The 21,806-nt window shown below is 40.4% G+C and overlaps 1 protein-coding gene and 1 long non-coding RNA gene across 3 annotated transcripts in view; one reads left to right on the forward strand and one right to left on the reverse strand.

Annotated features, from left to right (window-relative positions):
• Positions 1 to 20,442, reverse strand: part of shisal1b (shisa like 1b) — a 27,333-nt gene extending 6,891 nt beyond the window's left edge. Inside the window, exons 1-4 of one of the 2 annotated variants that reach the window (XM_017033391.2) lie at positions 20,157 to 20,435; positions 4,650 to 4,864; positions 3,125 to 3,338; positions 1,511 to 1,813 (exon numbers count right to left, since the gene is read on the reverse strand). In XM_017033391.2, coding sequence (XP_016888880.1) covers positions 1,511 to 1,813; positions 3,125 to 3,338; positions 4,650 to 4,716 — 584 coding nt within the window. In that variant the 5' untranslated portion in view covers positions 4,717 to 4,864; positions 20,157 to 20,435. Of the gene's footprint in view, positions 1 to 1,506; positions 1,814 to 3,124; positions 3,339 to 4,649; positions 4,865 to 20,156 lie in introns of those variants that run through there. The other variant, XM_008312254.3, reaches the window with a different exon arrangement.
• LOC112487125 (uncharacterized) overlaps positions 1 to 21,806 on the forward strand; it is a 46,303-nt gene that overhangs the window by 10,132 nt on the left and 14,365 nt on the right. The gene's annotated exons all lie outside the window — the stretch shown is intronic.

The raw sequence follows: 21,806 nt of genomic DNA on the forward strand, positions 1-21,806 counted from the left end.
CACCTGAGACGAGTCTCCGAGGTGATAAACACCTAAACCTGAAGCGTAGGCAGATGGTGTTTTTTCAACAGACAGCCCACGAATGATCCGTAATCTGACTCTTGAGCCGAGTCGTTCAAGTTAAATACGGGTTAGGGACTTCTGGCAGACAGCGAAGCTTCCTCATTATTTTGTTCTTTTACTAATCATTAATGATGGCAGCTCTCTAATGAGCCAGTCAGACTTAAATCCAGGAGAAACTCTCCTTACGAGGAAGGTTAATGTGGAGTCGGTCCAGCTATTTTGAGATGAGAGGCTCGTTTGCAGAAAATGACTTTCAGAAAGATGAATGGCTATTAAAATATAAATAAAACAGGAGTCTTTAATAATTGAAATGAGAAAAGTTTCTATGAATTGAATCATAGTAATTTAATGACCTTTTTATGGGTTGTTAAAAAAAGAACAGTTATTAAAATCACTAGTTTGTCAACAGTAAACATTAGTTAATGCTGCTGAATTAGGTTATAATAACAAAATGAGTTAATATTATTATAAATAATTACGATAATTCATAGTTTTATGTGTAGAAACGTTATCTTTTATATAGAAGTAAACACAAACTTGTATTAAGACGAGTGAGTGAGGAAGCATTAGAGAGAAACTTTGTTTAAATATTATCTCCAGCTGTTATAAATGTGTGAATGTCAACGTCTACACATTCAATTTTCATATTTAATAAAATGCAGAAGATGCAGAAGTATGAAGTTAACTTTTAAATAGTGCTCTGTTTGCCGGCTAACTAACTTTAATTCAAAGTGTTATACAGTTTTCCTCTCTTTATCTCAGTTCTCCTTTCACTCCCTCAGTTCGTTGCAGATAATTCTAAAATAATTATACGTATGACATTTTTTTAAACTTGAGATAAACACATTTGCGAATGATCGCTGGTAGCTTTGTTTACCTCGACGAGATCGTACACGGCATATTATTGGCTAATACTATGCGTACTCGGTGTTCTGTTGGCTGACTGAGCATGCTCTTCTGTTCCTCGTGCTGACTGGTTCACACATCGTATCATCTCTCAGCATCTCCCCTTGTCTGTCCGACACTCTCTCGCTCCACGTTGCCATTTTACAACTCTGCTGTGCATATGATTGTGCGGGAAAGGGTAATACAGTCTTATGGAAGCTTTGGTGGGACCACTGTTCTTGGTTAAAAAAGTTATCGCATGAGCTCAAGACTATACCTTAGTTCTAGTCTTGAGCTCATATGATGGTGGCTAAACATGGTCTGCTCACAAAGAGCTCACTCACACTGTATTATGCATAAAGGTAAGCTACAGACGTCTTTAGGTTTGGTTTTAGGGTTTCTTTCCCATCCTTAACTGTGACCATAAATTCAATAACTGACTTTAGGGATTTCTGGGAAACACTACTAAATATTCAAAATCCTAAAAAAATGAATCTCTTTTATCGCAGTTTCGCGCAGCGGCAGCAAACCAGAGTTTGGCAAAGATCAGATTGCAACTCACCAGGCAGTGGATGTGTTGTAGGGCAGGAGTGTGGGGCTGTGGCTCTCCTCTCTGAGGCTGTGTCGGGGCTGATAGTGGCTGGAGACCATGGGTTGGACCTGGGCCTGGGCTTCACTTTCCTCTGCCATGGATTGGTGCCACTGACTCCGAGCTTTCTTCAGCCAGCGTCCTCCGAGACCCCACTTCTCCAGGTAGACCCGACACAACTCATAGTTTATGGCTGAGTAGTAGAGAAAGTCCAGCGCCAGCAGCACCATGACAAAGAAGCCGTAGATCCACACACCAACCAGAGCTGTGTAATTACTGCAGACAGACAGACAGACAGACAGACGGACAGACAGACGGACGCCACTTTTGAAGTGTAATCTGGGAAATGAAACGACTAACACTCCTCAGTCCGTGTAAGCCACCAGCCAGACACCTTAAAGCTTCAACCTCGACTCTCAGCAGCCAAGATGGAGCTGGCAGCTGTGAATGTTTGCTGTTCGTGTGGCAGGAACAAACATTTACCATTTACTGGTATGGCCTAATAATTACATAAACTCACTTGACTTGACGGTACGTGTCACACTTGAAGTCTGTCTTCCAAAAAATCAGAGATCAAAAAGCACAAGCAGTCAGAGCCTTCTGACACCAGGTTAAAATGCCATGACTAGACGCAGTGCAGTTCGAAAAATATGGCTTTTGGTGCATTAGAAAAAAAAGATGTTTTTTTTTCTCTGTGATTTTTTCTTCTTTTTTTTTTAGATGAATGTTCTGTTAAAAGCTTTACTCAGATCTGGTCAAAGGTCGTTTAACATGTGACTTCATTGCACTGTCAAAACGTGCAATTTAGTGTCAGACACACTAGTACTGTGAAGTGCATTTAATTTTCTTTTCGTGACTTCACACCATAGCTGTGTTTTACATCTGCTCATTTCTGTTTTTTTTTTCACTTTTGAACGTACAAACCATTCCTGAGAAAATACTCCATTAAATATGCAAACATGTGTGAATTAGCCTGATAAAGGTGAGAAAGTGTTATATAGAACACTTATCATTAAATATGCTGCACATGTTGCACCTTGGTAACAAAAGCCTGAAGCTCCTCCCACTTCCTTTAGAGGGCAGTAACAAACAGTAGTCAATCTCCACGCACATCATTTAAATGTAGTTTCTTTTTCGCAGCGATAATCACACTTAAACATTAAAAAAATTTTTTTACATGTTTCTATGACAATATAATTTTTTTCTATAAACCAGTGGTTTTGAACCTCCAGCCCTTTTTCACCAGCCCACTTCTAACCTCCAAACTCCTCACGTCTGGCCTGTGACTAGATGTCAACGATAATTTAGCTCTTGAGGTTTTTTTAAATTATTTCAAAGCCTGTTATCAAGGAAGCAGATTAATTAAACAACTCTTTTTCACTTTTGATCATGGATCAAAGCCCTGCGACGGCTTGAGCTACATTCAGTGAAGTTGACTTAACTCAAATTAAAAAATAGATGAAAACTTCCCTGAAATTCACTTCGAGTTCCTAGGTGGAGGAAACGCAGTGACTGTGATCCGACTGCAGTGAATTTTTGGTGCCTCATTTCTGCGCGTCAGTATTTGAGAGAGTGGTTGTAACTCACTTGTGTGTGTATCCGTCTGAGGTGGTGGTGAGGTTGATCTGCATGACAGCCTGGAACTCAGTCTCGTTGCAGCAGTACTTGAAAGCCGTGTTGTTGTGATGACAGCAGAACATGTAGGTCTTGTTGTCCGAGAGGCGTGGGCAGTGAAAGCCAAAGTGGTAACGGCCCTTGTGGTCGGAGTAGGGTTCACACACCCGGTAATGAGCAGAGAGAACTGCAGGTTTGGAAGTGAAATAAAAAAAAACCCAGAATGTTCAACAGATTTATGAACCATCAGGTACAGTGATGTGTAAGCAGTCTGTTGGATCCATGTTAGATCTCGATGTCGGCCCATCTGTAATCACCATATTAATCCTGATTTTTAATGAGCGTACAACCTGCAGTCACCGGTGAGTGAACAGGCTGTAAAACCACAGGCCTTTAATGTCACCAGTGATTCGTGAAGTTGTTCAATGACGACAACTTAATAGTCTCTGTTTTATATGTGGTACGAACTGAATAATCAGGACTTTTTAGAAACAAAACTATTCCTCTGTGGATCAGTGCTGTGGTTATAGTGGAACACACCTTACTTTTCAAGGGTACAAGGCATAATCCCTTTGTTTATTATTGTGTTTTTACCCTTTACACACACGTCCATTTTTAAATGGGACATCCAACTGTATATAGAGCTGCTACTGTGGACAATTAACTGTAGTGAATTCCCAAATAACCAGCGGCTGACGCCGGAAACTTGATGCCAACTGCAATTTCAATGACGTCTTGAATTTAATTAACGCGCCTTGAAATTTAGGGTTCAGTTAACAGCATCTGTGTCTGAAAGTGTTCCAGTTTCATTCATTTACTTCCAGGCACAATCATTTTTTTATTAAATAAAATAAAAAGCAAACAAACAAAAATGTATCCTCAGCTTACTTGTTTGTTTTGCAATATATTTTTATTTTCACATTAGATACAGTTATGGTTTGTGTTATCTGAAAGAGTCTTTTTATGTGTTAAAGGGTGTAATCACAGCTAATTGCAGCGTGGCATCATTTAAAGGTTCAGAGCTTTGCAGGAATTTTTGTTTAGCAGTAACTGGTTGTCGGTCCCTTAATGTTTTTCCTGTTCAGCCAACTCCTAAAAGATGTTTGTTTTCAATTTGCCCCTGAAATAAATTCAAGAAAAAAACCATGTGTGCAGTTAATGAAGTATTAAGTACTGTAGTAATACTACACATTTTATTAGTACACATCTCCAGTGATAGGATAGTCATGTTGTGGTATTTTACTATTTAAAGCAAGCTTGTTTTAAGTGCAACACAGCCCTGTGTACCACATTATTTATCTGTCGCTGACAAAAAAATGTGAACAAAAAGTAAATTATAGCCAGATAGTTAAAGATAAGGTTAAAGGTGAAAATTAAAAAGTAGCTCAGAAACAAAGTGGCTGTAAAAGTGATCCAGAAACATACGAGATTTTTTGGTGAAAAGTTTGTTTTTTTAATACCCCAGTGCAGACTGATCAACTGATAAGAAAGTACGAACCTGCAGCGAACAGCAGGAGGAAAATAACAGTCAGGACATTGAAGGGCTGCCGGCTGGTGATAGTCATCTTCTTGTCCTCATGTGGGAAGGAGGGCTGGAGCAGCAGGGAGGAAGAGAGGGGTTGGGGGAGTTTGTGTAGATTTAGCTGGGTGTGGTCATCCTCTTCTGCCTCATGGCTCCAGTCACATGGCTGCTGCCTCTGGGAGTCAGAACCCCTGATGAGAACCAAACAAAAGACAGAAGACAGGATTGCATTTGTAGAAGTGAGATTAGACTTGGTAGATTACTGAAAAAACTCAAATTAAAGTTTGTGATGAGCAACTCTTCCAAACTTCTTTGAAATGAGAATTTTAAACTCTGTTACCAGCGTTTGTATCACCTTAAAATGTTTTTTTAAATGCTTTTAAAAAACAATAAATTATAAATGCATGTTGTCAGTTTTGCTCTTGCAGCAAAGTGCAGCAACTTTTAATTGAAGACCTGATAAATACTGCACTTTTTCGGGAACCTCGTGTATTCTTCTTGCACTTGAGCGTCACTGTGTGATTACAGCCAGCGATCCTCTCACACTAGGTGAGATTAATGAGGTGGCGGCACATTTTGCTTAGCCACGCTTGTTTCTGTTGTTTGGCAGATTTAGTCTGGATATTCTGTGTTGGTGGCGACTGCTGTATACATAATTCAGGGCAATCGTTGCCAGAGTAATTTAGTAAACGGATAATGTTCCTGGAGCTCCTTGGCATTTTCTCTACCTAATTATCCAAACTAGATGAGAGGAAATTTGAGCATAAACAGATTCTGTTCCTGATGTGTGTGATGTTTATGGTAACGTTCAGGTGTCGGTGTTGGTCTTCTATCACAGAGGCGGTTTTATTACGTGGATGCGGAGCTTGGCTTCCTCTTAAATGTCATGAAATAAATTGTGGAAAATAAAGTTCACTGATTTGTTAACATCCTTTTTGCTGAAATGCGACAGACGATGTGGCGAGTTTATAAGATTCCGCTCATGATCACAGGTCGTCTGATTCGATTTTCATACATTTTGTTTTCAGCCCTGCTTTGATCGAATAAAGAATCACTTTTTGTTGACAGTCATTTTTAAAACTGCACCACTGAATTTTCTGTGTCAGCCCTGTGCCAAGTTAGCAAGTGATGTCTTGAGAGCAAATGTAGTTGGCTGTGTGTGCTCATCGCTCGAGGGATAAACTGTATCCCATTTCCATTTAAAAAATATACTGTAAATAAAACATCTAGCTTTTTCTTGTTTCAGTTTTGCACATAATCCTTTCCTGTTCCCGTTTTGTTCTCACTTTTATTGTGTGTAGGTAAAAAGTATGTAGAAAAAACTGGAACCAAAATGAGCTTGAACTTGTCCCAGCATCCAACACTGCAGATGACAGAGGTTTGTCTAATTGGTCAAACTGGATCCTTTCAACAGAATCCTTACATACTGACTTCCACTTCAGCGAAAAGTTGCCTTTCAGAAATAAGCCCACAGCTACTGCATGTCTCTGCAAGAACAGTCTGAGCGTAAACAGCATAACAAGTAAAAAAGAACAGTTGAAGCCCTGAATTATTGAAGACCTGACAGCAGAGCGGAGTTTGAATTCAAAAAGCAAAACCCAGTGATGTAAAAGGCCGGCGGTTCAGTTCAGAAGGATCAAATAATGGCTGACATCTGTCTAACTGCTGACCTTCTTAACAGCTGATTTGTCCTTTGTGTTTCTTCCTTGAAAATCCGTATCGTATCAAAGCAAAGTGTGAGTTTTTCTGCTGAAATTAATAAAAATGCGTCATATTTCTGTAGTGCCTTTAACCGTGCAAGAAATGATTTCCTGGGTCTTGGGTTCTATTTGTTCTATTTAACTTTATACACAGTTAAAGCAGCTCAATCAGAGCAAATCAGACGAAACAGTGACAATGACTGTCCTGTTCTATGTGACCAGTCTTTAAAACAGTCAGTCCTCGCCAATGTCTGGATTATATTTAATTTATATTTATATTTAACCGCGCTAACCCGTCATGTACTGTATAGATTAGTCAGACATATATTGAGCTGTGTTTATGACAAACCTAAAGGGATGGCAGTACCCTCGCAAATTACTTTTTACAAGTTTTGCAGCTAAGTTACAGGAAATAGTGACTAAAAAAAAGGAAGCCCAAAGCATAGTATTCAAATCTTTTCCCCTTGTCACTTATGTGCATTACCTGTTCTGTAATCTCTAAAACCCATACCATTGATATATCTTTTCCACCAACAGATTTTGGAAAGAAACAAGTTCATGTGCAAAGAAAATAGAGAATGCCACATGTCTTGGTTCTTGATCGTAGACATGTTTCCTAAGTAACAGCACAGGTTGATGGTACCACCTGACCAAACCAACGATAAACTCTGGTTCCAGATAAACTGGATCTCATGGTCAGAACACGTATATGGAGCACAGCAGGCTGTTTCTGCTGGAGTCTTTTTAAAAAAACATTTTAGATCAGACAATCTGTTCCCTCTTTAGAACGCCAGGAAGCTGAGTTCCCCGGAGACTTGTTAGAGTGGCATTTTATGTTTGTCGGTTTTCTTTTTCTTCCTCTGCTCTTTTTACTTCTGTTGAGGGTTTCAGTGTATCATCACATGACAATGTGAGCGGTGTGATGAGGGAATCCCATTTTCCCATTTCAATAGAGAAGCTGCAGTGCTCTACCAAGGGTTATATACATTATTTTCACATGAAGGAACATCGTCGGTTTCTGTGCTGCGAACGCTACAAAAGGCCGAGGTTTACGTAGTCACAGTGTTGGAGCTGTTTGCAAAGACGAAGTGTGAGGGTTTATGTAATGGGCCTGATGCCAGTGAAGCAGAACATGTATTGTAAACACACAGTCATGCATTCAGATGGACGCACAGAGCACAGTACAGTGTTTAGTTCCTTGGGAATGAAAACGGAACGTGGTGCCTGACTGTGTACGACAGAGGGAGGGTCTAGTTATGTGACTGATATTAACCTTAAAACATACATAAATCCAACAATAGCCCAGTGCTACCATACTGTAATAATGTCAGATCTATGAAAGAGCTTCTACACTTCCCTCGGAGACAGAAGTAAACTGAGCTGCTTTATTCGCCTGCAAGTTTCCTCACTGTTGTTAGACATGAGAGCAGAGAAATACTGAGTGACCAATTACTGCAGTACCATGAAACAGACTTTGTACCACAACGCAGCAGGAGACCCAAATCTGTCATCGCTTTGATGAAGGAAAGAGCAGTGAGAGATTTTGGGTTATTTGGAGATTAAGAACAGTGATAGGCTTATGAATATTCTTGTCACAGCCTTATTTTTGCTCAGGCATTAACTTCAAAGACTACATGTTTTTTTCTCTATAGTCCTTATTTATTTTTCCCCTTCTATATCTTTTTATCTTAGAAGCTTTCAGGCCTTTAAAGAAGAAACCCACACTCAGCAGCTAGCTTTTAATAAAGGTCCTCCAGTAGTACACAATAAAAAAACAAAACTTCATACTTTCACTTTTAACAATAAACTGTTAGGTTAAAAACTGCTTTAAAAACAGCTCAATTATGCCATTTACATTCATCCAATTAGATTGTAGGAAATATATTTGTTAAATAAAGATACTCAGGGCTATCAAATGATTCACACAGCTCAGTGAGGCTGAAAGGCCTGGTCTGAAGCTGAAGCCTCCATTAACTCTGGGCATGAGATGGTAATTTAAGCTTAAGGTACTTTGAAACGAAATGTCCCACAGTGGGTGTAAATAACAGCATGTGTATCAACTGTCTATTAGTGATTTGTAAACCACTATGTCGCAGCACATTAGTGTGACGTTAGCTGTGGTGTGGAAAATTATCCCGTCGCACTTAATTGGCTTGAAAAGTATAATTCATTTACTGTAAATAAAGTGTCTTTGTTTGCCAATGTGACAGTGACAGGCAGAACAATTAAGTCATCTGTTGCACACTGCTATAAAACTAAAACAAGAAAGACTATTGAAGTTGCATCTTTCTTCAATTTCTGCCAGTAAAGTTTCAACTAAACAAGTTTCACGCAGAGTGAGTAAATGTTTTTTGCGACATGTTTATTTGATGATCAGCTGTTTGATTCTGTTTGTTTATTTGATGATCAGCTGTTTGATTTTTGTAACCTAAACCCCCCAAAACAACCAACTATATCTGTCAGAGGGCCAAAATTCTTAGAGTAACATCTAGAGGACCGAACGCTCAAAACAAATGAAATGATAAACATTTTTTTGTCTAACCCTATAATTTGAACTAAATCCAGTTGTGGGCCGGATTGGGCGGTTTGGCAAGCCAGATTCAGCTTGCGAGCCACCAGTTGATAGTCACTGCAATCCACATTCTGTCAAGGGCTTTAAAGTGATCATCAGAGGTTTGGTCCTCAGGGTTCCCTTTCCTTTATACTCCAGACTCTTGTTGTTGATTCTCTTCTTGTGGACTGTTGACTGTTAGCAACAAACACACTCCATTTTGCTTAGCTCTCTCATCTTTAATCCATGGGAATGTGTCTTATCAATCAGATAAATCAAGGAGCTTCCAGAGTGAAGTTCAGTTTAGAGATGAGTCTCCCATTTCCCACGAGGCATAGCTGCACACTAACTAAACGACTGGATCTAATGTGTGATCTGTTGATGGGCTCGCATCCAAATCCTGAAAACAGTGTTCTGCTGAAATGAGCTTCCTGTGACTGGCACCGTAATAAATTGTGTTCCATTCTCCTTTGACGACATTACAGCTTCACTCAAAGGCCCCACTGTGCTCCATTAGGATTTGAGCCCATGTTGGGAGACTCACAGTTGTAATATGATGATCATCACTGGCACAGAGGTCTGAAGTGTGTGTGGCACCACTGTCTCTGTGTACAGAGTGGCAACCTGAGGCAATATAAGATGACTAATGGCTGGCTGTGAGGTACATTGTGTTTCAGAGGTAATACTGCGGGTGTCACGTGACCAGAGCCTAGCTCTCAGTCTGACTCAGCCTCAGCAATAAAGGTAGAAAATATGATCACTTCAATTTCCTTCCTGTCCAGCACCAACACATGAATCCTATCACACATCAGTTGGTGTGATAAGCCTAAAGGGTTTTTATTTTTATTTTTTGTTTTTATTTTTTTTTATTTTTTAATTTTCCCAACATTGAAAAACCTAAACCATCTCAACACAATGACTGACAACATTCAAAAACCTAAACCATCTCAACACAATGATCTCATTGGTTAAGTGACAACTTGACTGATTGTTTTTCTCTATCGAATCACCTATTCCTGTAGCGACAATCCTGTGTTCAACTTTTAAATATAAACGAATGTCACTCACACTCGGGCCAATGTCAAATAAGTTCACACAACGCTGATTAAACTCCTGAAGACTTTCTCTGAATTTGTCGCTAGTGTAATATTTGATCTCCTGTCGCCCAAACACGTCCCTTTCACTCACGCACAGAAAGTAATTTGTTTTATGCCAGGACAGCAACTTTGAGCCAGTGAAGCAAGACTGCTACAACAGGTATGAAAATGAGAAAAAAAAATGGCCAAAAAGTCTTTAGCAAAGCTTTCAAAAAATATACTTTACTCCAGCATTTTGACAAAAGGAAGAAATACTCCCTGTCTCCTCAGACTTTCACAATCAATTTTTCCACAAGCCATGCCTGAAATCATAACCTGAGAGAAGATACGTATTTAAATGTAATAATGTAATAATAATCAATAGAATCCCAGTCTACCAGTGACAAATGACTGGTCTGGTTCTAGCATTAACTGAAACTATTTCTCCAGATGGTTAACATTTTGAAAAATAACTTTTCATTCCCACCTACTGTGAGAAAGTCAACCCTCGTTATTTATCAGAGTTTGTGACCAGCCCTCGGAGGCTTCAGGCACACGGGGGCATACTGACAAAGTCAGGGGGTAAATGTCCTCCACACACAGCTGGGATCCAACCTACAACCTCCTGGGTCACACACTGTACCCATCCATCCACCATCGCTCTGTCAAAATCTGCTTGAACAGACTGTAAACTTATGGATTCAAATCTGCTTCAGTTCTGCTCTGTGCTCTCTGAGAATCAGTGTCGACCTCTGGCCATCTTCCCAAGTGATAAAATACCTGCTAGATCATTTTTACTGCATCTCTGTGAGCTGTAGAGTTCACGATAAATCTGGTCTACAGAGTTACCTTTATTCATGATCAGTTGCTGACATCAATCTTTCAGATCAAATGAAAAAGCGACGCCCTCACGGGAGCGGCAGCGTATTCTGGTCCAGTGTCTTGGTAGTGCCTGAGTGTTTGACGTCACCGAGGACAGGACAGTGAGTGTGTAACATTCAATAATTAGTTTACACAATGCGATGAATGCAGTGAGTACAGTCGGTCTATAAAAAGCCGAGGAAGAACAACACTGCTGGGTTGCCATAGAGTTTGTTGTGGAGCGTTTGGCTACTATGGCAGCAGAAGGGACCGAGCTATTGTGCAGCTCAGGCACCTCTGTGTATGGGTGGTCTGTTTCTGCTGCGAGCTTCGTGTTGGTTTGTTAGATTAACAAAAGCAGGAGATGAGAGGGGAGCTGTAATCAAAGCTGATCGGCTGCAGACTCTCGGGGTTTGTGCCTGCTGAGAGCTGTCATTTTGATGGAAACCATTGTGCTGTCCCATCAATTTTTCACACAACCAAAATTCATCACCAATTTGGAGCCTCACTGCTGACAAAACACAAACACATGTACCTGTCTGTTCAGGCTCGGCAAGTTGGAAATATGGTTTTAACGGAAAGGATGACTTTTTTTTTTTACTTTTAGACTTTTTTACAAAATGTGGAAGTGAATATTTTAGACAGTTAAACTGTATTTGAGACTCACATTATAAATAATTTACCTAGATGAGCAGCTTTAGAGAAGAAAGATTGTTTTATGCTATTTTATTTAATAGAATTGGCCTCTGAAGTCCTATCTAACGTTTCACTTCATGATGTAATGGTGTGTTACTCTGTGGGTTCACTGCTTAGATCTGTTGATCTTCATGGCAGCCTGTCTGAACCATGTCATTGCCAGATGCTAGATAAAAACAACATAAAGTGCAGTGGTTCTTCAGGTCGCTTAAAACAGTGCAGTTATGATTACAATTTAGTACAAATATCCCACTTTAGTACTGATAAAAACATATTAAAAAATGTAATTTAATTTGCCTTGCTGTGCTCCCTCTGGAGTAGCTCCACGCCTCTGAGTGGTGACCCGCCCCCCACTTTGCTAACCACGGCTATCGTGAAAAGTTGAGTGGCCATTTATTGACCGTAATACCCAAAAGGAGTGTGCTAGGAAATAAATAAAATAAAATATTTGTTAAGTATCATATGAGGAAAAAGACCTCATTATTCTGTCAAATCCGTTCGGCTACTGTGGTTTAAGTTAATGTCTTATTGGAGGACGCACAAACGACAAAGATCTAGTATTCCTTTAGTCTGTTAGAAGTTTTATTTTTAAGTCTTTTTGTAGACTTCATCTACATCTATGTTTCTGTCATTAAACAATTCTAGTTGCACTGATGCCGTGTTATATGTTTTGACTGGCCGTGACTGTTAAAGACTGTGTCCTGTCAGCATTTCAGCTTCCAATCCATTTTTTTTTTCTTACTAAGAATGTAAAGAACTGAGCTGTTTTTGACTAAGGACGATCTGAAGACAGTCCTTGAGCGACTCGGGGTATTTTATGCAAACTGATGTGACAGTGTCTCCCAGACACAAGCAGAAAGTGTTTGTTTGGATTCGCTCTAACGTCGTGCTCTGGGCTTGGCTGGCTTCCCTAAGAAATGTTCCCTGCCATCTTCAGCATGACCCCAAGTTTAAAATAGCAGCTACCACAGACAAACAACCTAGTGGGAAAAAGAAAAGTGAAGGAAAATGAAATAACAACTATGGACAGTGATAGTGAAGACGACATCTCACAGAGCGTCACGTCACATCAAATGTAAGAGTGGAAACCTCTTTCTCTAATAAAATACATTAATATTAAATGACTGAAAACTGCTTACTGAAGAGCATGCACTATCTCTTAGATGGTCTAGATTTACGCAAATGAGTGGGGGGTTCAAGTCTCTTAGATGGTCTAAATTTACGCAAATGAGTGGGGGGTTCAAGTAAATGACCAGTACCAAGAGCATTTGTGTAATAGGAGAAAATGTGAAGTAAACAATTCAAATGTTGTGTGATATTCACTGATTACCCTGTCATATATCCAGAACGTACTACGTGGTTCTGACGTGGGGTAGAACATGACTCTGCTCCTCTGTGACCTGTAGTGTCAGTGATAGCAGTGACTTTATCCTACAACTGTGTCCTAAGAGGTTTCACACCCCCAGACAAAACCACAGGCATCTTTACCCTAAGAATAGCAGCAGCAGACACATTATAGAAATCTGGAGAGTTGTCATACACCTCAAGGTCACAGAGGTCACAGACTGAATCTGCTCCTGTACTGCAAACACAAACTCTGATGAGGGCAGATAACGCGCCAAACTGCTTCACTTCCAGCAGCTAATAGTTCCTTGGCAGCCAGTTTATAGAGTTTATTAGAAAGACTTTAAAAAAAGGCTTGGAACCAATTCTAAGTTTGGTCCAACTATCATTACTGGAAGTGTTGGTTGACTGGACACAGTGGTATGATCATTAAAACGGCTGTCCTGGTATTGACCCACAGAGAGTGAACTCATTCTGGTTTGCGAGTTTGGCAAATCTCTTAGAATTACAAATCTCTTCAAATGTCCTCAAACGCTCCCAGTACGATCCGCTCCGAGCTCTGATAACAGGACTTGTCGATAAATGCTTTCAGAGCTCTGCTAAACTGAGCTAATTTCTGATTACTGTGTTTTTTTTTTTAGGTAATAGTTACCGGCTGTTATTCAAAGACAATATGTCGATGGAATTAAAGATTCTATCTTATTTATTAGTTATAATGTCAGAGAGGGATTAAAGCCTTTACTTTACACGCTGAAAAATATATATATAGTCAGTTTGAGCTCATAGTGACTCATGGATTATAACAGTGTTTCCCAGCCTTTTTTAAGCCACGGCACATACTGTATTTTTTATTAGAATAACCCACAACCCACCACCAAACAGCAACGTCACAGAAACTATATCTAATAAAACAATGTAACCTTCTAGTTTCAATTTACTCCAAATGTACTTCTTAGAGGTAAATCCTGGGCCTGTTTAGTTGAACACAACTCTGATATACTCACAGGAATGGAAGAAACACATGTTGTTGTTTTTTCCCATCTTTATAGAAATCTGCTTCAGTCTATATAGTGGAAGTGTTTTTAATTGTTCAGCTTACCACTGTCAAATAGATGAATCAAAGTGGAGTTAGTCGCAGTAAATGTATCATAGTTTTCAGACTAATTAAGTAATACTGGATAGTTTTCCATGGTAAACCTGGTGATCTCTCTCTCTCACACACACACACACACACACACACACACACACACCACAGTCGACCCCTGTTTTATTACTTTTCTGACTTTGTGTCGTTTCACTGTGTGCAGTCAGCAGCTGGGTAATGAGACAGAAGTTCAGTGGTCCATTTAAACACATGACACCCATTCACACTGATGCCTGATGCCTTCCCTGCACTGACTCCAGTGTCACTGTTTCAAAAGCTACAGCGCTAGTCAAAAGATATTCACAGAAATATATTAAAATTATAACACATTCTTCAACAATCATTTTAGCATACAATTCTAAAAACCTTTTGTCAAAGCTACACAATAAAGGTAAAACATTTAAGCATAAGGCTGAAGACTTTTACCATGTGTCTTACAATGGTCTTTTTTATGATGTAATCAAATTCTTCTTCTTTAATTTTCATCTCCAAAACCTGGCGGTTCTCCTCCGGGGTTAGAACAGCAGATCAGGTTCCTTCCATCTTACTCTGTGTACTGTCTCACATACTCTCTTAATGCTGCTCCTCATTACACCCATGAATCTTCACTCAGGTGAAGCTCCATCTTCTAACATCAGCCTGTTACATTGACCAGCGCTGCTGCGGCACGTTTAGAACTGATTGCAAGCATCTTACTGAAAGATCTGTAAGCTGAAGTGCATGTTAAGGTTTCTCTCTAGATCATTGTTTCCCAAAGATATTATATTAATGCTATTCAATTCTTATAAAAAATACTAAATGAAAAGATTCAACTAACAATTTAATTTATTTAAAAACAAATGAGTAGTTCCATCTACACAGACGCTCACATTCACACAGTTTCACCCAAGGCCAGGGGAACACTGCAGGCTTCCACTCCATCATCATAATGTAACCCTGTGACTCTGCCACCTTCAGCTCAGCTTCACTTCCAAAAGACAGAGTAACTGTCTCCAAATCATACATTATTTTCACGTTCCATTTCCCTTTTCTGCTGATTGCAGCTCTAGTTTTGTAACCTTCAACAATCCAAGATTCTCTCAGCCAAGGACTCAGTGTGGTAATCTGAAGTCAAATCAAATATAAAACGCCCTGAACAACATGCTGAAAATATAAACCCCTCTTCTGGATTAGTAACAAATAAAAACAGGCGAGAAACGTTTACATCTACCTACCTGGATCATGATTAGGTACGATCATGATTGGTCATGGATAATCATGGAGATAAAATATATACACACCACCCACTGGTGTAATCGTCATCTTGAATTGAGCATGTTTGAACCCTTTCATCCCGAGGACGGATGTCCATGTTACTTCAGGTTTTATTTCTACTGCTTGTTGACACTGTAGCTGCATTTAAGCTTTTACTTTGACATGGCCTCGTTATCTGTTGATAAAGGCTTTTCCTCCACACTGAGGGGCTGAGCCAAAGTGACAGAAGCTCTGCTACACCTCGGGCTCTGTAATCAACAACCAGTGTCAGACATCAGTATTGAACGCCTCGTCCACTCCTCCTAAATCTCAGCTGTCACTCTCTTTTCAGTAGAAGTCAGTCAAGCACAGAGGAAACTGTCTGTTCACTGAAACTCTTTCAAATTCAGACTGGGATATAACGCATACATGGTTTTCAGTTGTAAACTTTTAAAATGTTAGGCAGATTAATTTTTTTAGTTTCAACTTTTCTTATTTTTTTCTGTTCTTTCCTCTAAAACAAACCTTCTAACTGTTCCATATGATTACATCTGTGTCACTGCTCTGCTGACAGTGTTGTTTTGTCTTTCTGATTTTCTGCTTAAACTCCAGATATTAAACCTGAAAGCAAGAAAGTGTTATTTTTTTATGCCATATTATCACAGCTGGAATCAAATGGTGTGGAAAGTGGTTACAAAACAGTCAATTTATGAAAAATGAACAGAGCTTATGCAATCTTGTTTACCTCTCTGACTACTGAAAACAAAAGCAGATTTCCATGTTAGTGCTGTTAGAAAATCTGTCCAAGATAAACTCGATGGATGGATGGATGGATGGATGGATGGATGGATGAACAGATGGATGGATGGATGGATTGATAGATAGTGCTTTTATGTGTGGAAAAAATATATTCCTTACCTAATGTGAACCTAGGGTTGTTTTGTTATTATTTATAGCCACATAGTTATAGTATCAATTGATCAAATGTAGGATGAACAGAGTCAAACAGAGGTCACATGACTTTGTTGTTCTGGTCCAGGATCAGATAAAGACACAACAGATAATGAGAACTGTGTCTACAGGGTGAGAGTTTTATCTTCACAAAAATACCCGTGGGACAACGAAAAACTAACTCTTCTCTCTTTATTAGATGTTTAAAATCGACTTCAATGGGGAGAAGAACTCAGTTTTGCTGTATGACTTCAGAGAAACTAGTTTGACATAATGGGTGCATTAAGGTAAACGTTCTCTCGACTTGTGATTTTCCCCTCGGTTAACCATCATCCATGCATGATTGAACCTGTTCATTTGGCTCCGTAAACAAAGGCCGAAAAGAGATGAATCAATATAATTTTTCTTGCCTTTTTTGTTGACCACATATTTATACATGCAGAGCAAACAACACATTAACATTCACAACAGCCACTGGCTTTTCAGGCTGCCTGAGAGCCTACAGCTTGTTCCTCACGTTCCAATAGCTGCACTGAAGAAGGAGCTGGTTAAAGCTGCTCGCCACGTCACACAAACACGACCGCGAACGGGCGGTGAATGTCAATGTATCACAGCTTATAGGTTAATTGAGGATTTTTAAATAAACTTCAGCCATGTTTGTGTTTTTTTTTGACCATTTGAGGTGCGACAGCAAAGCTCAGAAGATTCTGAATGCATTGGGTTTCCCAGAGAAGTGTGCAGCTGTTATTAGGCCTGACAGACTAATGGGACAAAGTGCTGGCTGTCTCCCGCCGGTCTTTACAGCAGTGAAGAACAACACAGAGAGGGAGAGAAGCAGTGAAGACTTTTGTAGGATTAGGAAATTAAATACAATCCAAAGAATTAGCAGTAATATTAGTACTTTTAATTAGAGGTATTGGTGTGCTGGACATGATTATGGTCAATGAAAGAACATTTGTCAGGATTAGCGTGGACCAGAGTGGACCTGTGGCTGTCAAATGTTAACTAACTGTGTGGGTTTTGTGTGGTTTCAGCAAAGTAAAGACGAATACTGAAAGATATTCTTCTGTTTATGTCATTGTACCATCAGGTCTGTGTACTTTTTCTACTGGACTTAAAGACAGCCTGTCCTGACACTGGACGATGGGATTGTAAAGATAACCGTCAATTTAAATGGCCCACGATTCTTCACAGTATTTAAATGTGTGATTCCTCTGTGGTCGACAGTGGAAATTGTCTTGCATTTTATCTGTTAAATAAATATGTTTTTAGTTAATGGTTTAATTCAGCGGATCAGCGGGTCCCCCTTCAGGGGCGCAGAGCTTTTGCAAGGTGGCAGCGCAGGGCAAATTCATTATAATATTAATTATAATCTTTTTTTTTCTTAGTTTGAGCCAAAGTGGAGAATTGGACTGTCGATTTATTTTTTTTGTTCAATAGAAGCAGCAGTTTTTTTTGTAATTACATTTGTTTACAGCAGTTTTTGGGGTGCTGATGTACAAGATCTTTTTAATCAAATTGATATTCTGATCAGAACGTAGAGTTTCAAAATCAGGAGGCCCAAATCCAAACTTTTCTTTTAAAGCCATTCCCTTCTTCTTCCATGTGATTAACCAGAAAAATTCTCAGGAAAACATTCGGGTCTCTCCCAAATGATCAAAGATAGACACCGACAGCACAGTTCCTGTGTTTGTTCCTGCTCCTAAATAACCTACTCTGTGTGCACTCTGATCCGTGCAGACACACAGCTGGATTAGTGATGCTCTAATGGTAGCTGAGGAGAACATTCCCCCTGGTATAGCTGAGCCTCATCCAGAAAGTGATAAGAACCAACACCCGCGAGATGACGATAACCAGAGCTGTATTTATTCAACCTCCGCGTCTTTGACTCTTTTTTACAACTGAGGCGGCAGAACTCCTCCACTGCCAAAAGATTGTCTGTGTGTGTCGCTGCCAGCTCCTCTGTGGATTTCATACACCAGTTTTATTATCTGTTCGGAATTTGAAAGGCTCCAAATTTCACCTTGAGGGTTTTTTGCCAAGCTGTGGGTCGTGACGCCTCTCCCTCCTCGACCCCCCGTGGTGGTAGTGTTAGTGTAGTCTTTATGCGTCTCCGTGCACGGGAGTATTTGCATGTATAGCGTACCTGGAGGGCTTTGAGTTGACATGCTGTCTGCACACACTAATGTGTAAAAACAGCTTTTCAAAGTCAAAGACTCCTTTAAATCTGGAGAGTGTGTGAGTCAGTGGTGGACTCTCTCTGTGAGGCGTGTGTGTGTGTGTGTGTCAGACAAGGTAACAGAAAAGACAACACTCAGCTCATGCACACTCTGATGGACACCAGTGACCGTCCATCCTCACTGATGTCCATTCGCTTCAGTGACCATGTGTTTTGTGACGAAGTCCAAACCAAACACTGTTCCTTCAGCAGAGTTCTCTGTGTAAACACTGACCATCGTTCCACTGTCAATTAAATAAATGGAAAGTCCGACTGAGCTTCCTGATATATCACTTCTCTCTGTCATAACATACACGGTGCAGGATGATATCCATTCTCTCTCTCCACCCGTGTTTACCCTTCGAACCGAGGCCACTGTTGCCAGGAGCCAGAGGCCAACTCCAGCGTCTCCAGGCACACATATCTAATCCAGGGTGAGAAATGGTGGCGAGAAGACTTTGTGACAAATAGTGAGAGGAATGGCCCTTTATTGGTTTCCAGGAGAATTTTTACTGCCACATCCTACAAATAAATAAAGCTTGAACTAAGGTGGAGTCCTGAGGGAGCTTGTTTATCAGGTAAACTACAGCGCCACTCGCCCACGGTTCGTCCAAAGTCCGCAGTATTTCAGAATATTTTATTAACACTTTCATGTGATATTCTTCTCAGTGGCTGCATTTAGGTGTGAATAATTTCCTCTACTTATGGCTAATAAATGTAAGGGCTTCTCCCAGACTAATACTACCCAATGGGGCACACACTAAGGAGGGAGCAAACACACTTCCTGCGCACTCCGACACACCGCTGCACATTTAAAGGATATTTACTGATCACAGAGTGCTGCCCGCGGCTCTTTTTCTTTTTTACTGGCACGAATCTGAGAGCAAGTATTCTCTATATTTTTTTCCCCACCCGTTCCTCACATGAGCTCGCTTTTGTGTGAATACACAAAGGAAACCTCCTTTCTCCTCCGCTCCTCTGTCTCCTGAATCACATCATGTGCCACCATGCGTCTCCCACACGCCTGTTTCCAAGTTACCAGCAGTGCCGGCTGCCAGTCCAGCTTAATTGCCTCCTGTGTAGAGTGACGGCTGAGGAGCGGTGATGAGCGTGAGCCGTCCTCGCCTCTTCCTGCTGCTCACTCTCTGCTACTCTTCTAAGGAAGAGGATCCACCTGTGAACTGTGAGCTCTGTGTTTGAGGAATAACCTGGGCTGTAACTGAGTGTTATATTAATAGGTGGTCAATCAGATAGTGAGGACTGTGAGTGTCAACTGTTGGTGTTTAAAAACAGGACATTTGACACACCACGTGTTGGTTCTACATTCATATTGAAGCCTAATTAAAAAAAACACTTTTTAAAAAACTCATTACAACAACAGTGGTTAATTGTAGTATTAGTGAAGTCATTGGTTGACTAACTTATAATGGCAGCCCCAGGAAGAAGACAGTGGTGTCACAGAAACTTCACCTCAGACTGACCCTGACTTACTGCATCAATCTTTGTCCGGATAATAGTGTAAAGAATTTTTGTTTTGGTTCAAAAAATATTTACTATTATTATTAATTATTACTATTTTAATGCAGTAATTGACAGGAAAAGACGAGGAAGTGCGTTGTCAGGTAGGACAAAGTAAAGAACCTCCGGGGTCAGACAACAACAGCAGCAGTCGTGTCTGTTTTAAGCCGTGAACACCTTTTCTCACCCACCTTATCACAGGAGTCTGGAGGAAAAAGAAGGGATCTTCTGGCTCACTCCTTCAAGAGGAATTCACCACCCTGTTGCTCCTTGTTCTGGTTTTCTTTTGTCGTGCCTTCCTCATGAATAGATCCTCCTCATCCTCCCCAGGACCAGGGATAGAAATGTAGAAGGAAGCCAGGCGGAAGAGCAAGAAAAACACAGGAGAAGATAAGAAACACACTCTTCTCGCCCGTGAGTCCTTCTTGGCAGTGAATCCCAATCTGTCTAAGCACAGCGGCTGAGGGAGAGAGAGGAAGTGTGACTGAGAGAGAGGGCAAGGGAGAGAAAAGGAGGGGGAGAGAGAGAGAGAGAGAGGGAGGGAATGAGTGACTGTGAGAGAGCGAGAGAGAGAGAGAGAGATATAATATGAGACAAAGTAAGTGGGCGAGTAAGTGAGACAGAAAAATGAGAGTGAGCGTGTGTGAGTGTTTGTGTTTGCACGCATGTGTGTGTGTGTGTGTGTGTGTGTACCGGAGGGTGATCCTCTATACTGTGTGCGCTCCTGTTTATCTCCCTCTCTGTCTCCTCTGTGTGCATTCCTCCCAGACACAAGCCACAAGGTCAGCTGCTTTTACAGTAACATCAGTCCGTTTCCTCGGGAGAGAAACGACTTCCCCTTCCATCACCACTCAGCTTCACTAATGAAGGAAATCACCTGGGATTTTGATGCTTTTTAATCATTGTTTTTTTTTCTCCTCTGTTCTCTCTCTCTCTCTCACACACACACACACCCAGCCTTTCTTTCTATACATTAATGCAATTTATGCATCCATCTCCGATGGGCTTCAAGCACATTTATGAATGATCAGAATGTGAGCAGCCACGATAGTCAAGGAATTGTAAGATTTACTCTAAGATATTGTGAAAATAACATTAGCATTTTTCGCTTGTATTATATAAATATACATATATATGTGTGTGTGTGTGTGTATGTGTTGTTGATTTTTCTTTTTTCTGGTAGCATGGAATCGATGTTTAGAACCTACTGTGAGCAGCACACTGGCCATATCGAAACTTTGCTCTTGGACAAATTCACGTGGTAGAATTGAAATGATGATGTCAGCATCACTCCGCCACCGACACCTTCACACCCGGTGATTTTGTGAATTACCTCTCACATGGGTGCAGCGCGGCAGCCCGTCGTTGCGGGTCAGATGCTTGTTCCATCGACTGTAGAGGTGGGGGAAAAAATACCATCCGTGACTTTTAGTGTGGCACGATCGGCGGTGTATTTCTGTATCTGTAAATCTCCTGGGATCCTCACGCACAGGCTGTTTCTCAAAAAATAATAATAATAATAAAAAACATCCAGTCAGCGTCAGTTCTTCACAAGAGAAGAATGTTTCCACTGAGACTGTTTAAGCACAAGATGAAGGCCTAAAATAGTATTAGTTTGGACTCCATTACAGTGCCCAAACCCCAAATGTCACATCTGCCGGCCAGATTTACCGAAAAACTGTCTCCTCTTTTTTTCAGTAAATACAATGAGTCATTTTGTTGAGAATGAAATTGTTTGATTACGACATATGTGGGAGAAGGCTGCTATTGTTACTGCCAGTGGCCTGAAAAATTTCAATTATGGTTAAAAAGAAATAACAATTTGCATGTCACGCTACCTA

Source organism: Cynoglossus semilaevis, chromosome 6 (assembly GCF_000523025.1).
Source record: "Cynoglossus semilaevis isolate Cse_v1.0 chromosome 6, Cse_v1.0, whole genome shotgun sequence".
Taxonomy (NCBI): domain Eukaryota; kingdom Metazoa; phylum Chordata; class Actinopteri; order Pleuronectiformes; family Cynoglossidae; genus Cynoglossus; species Cynoglossus semilaevis.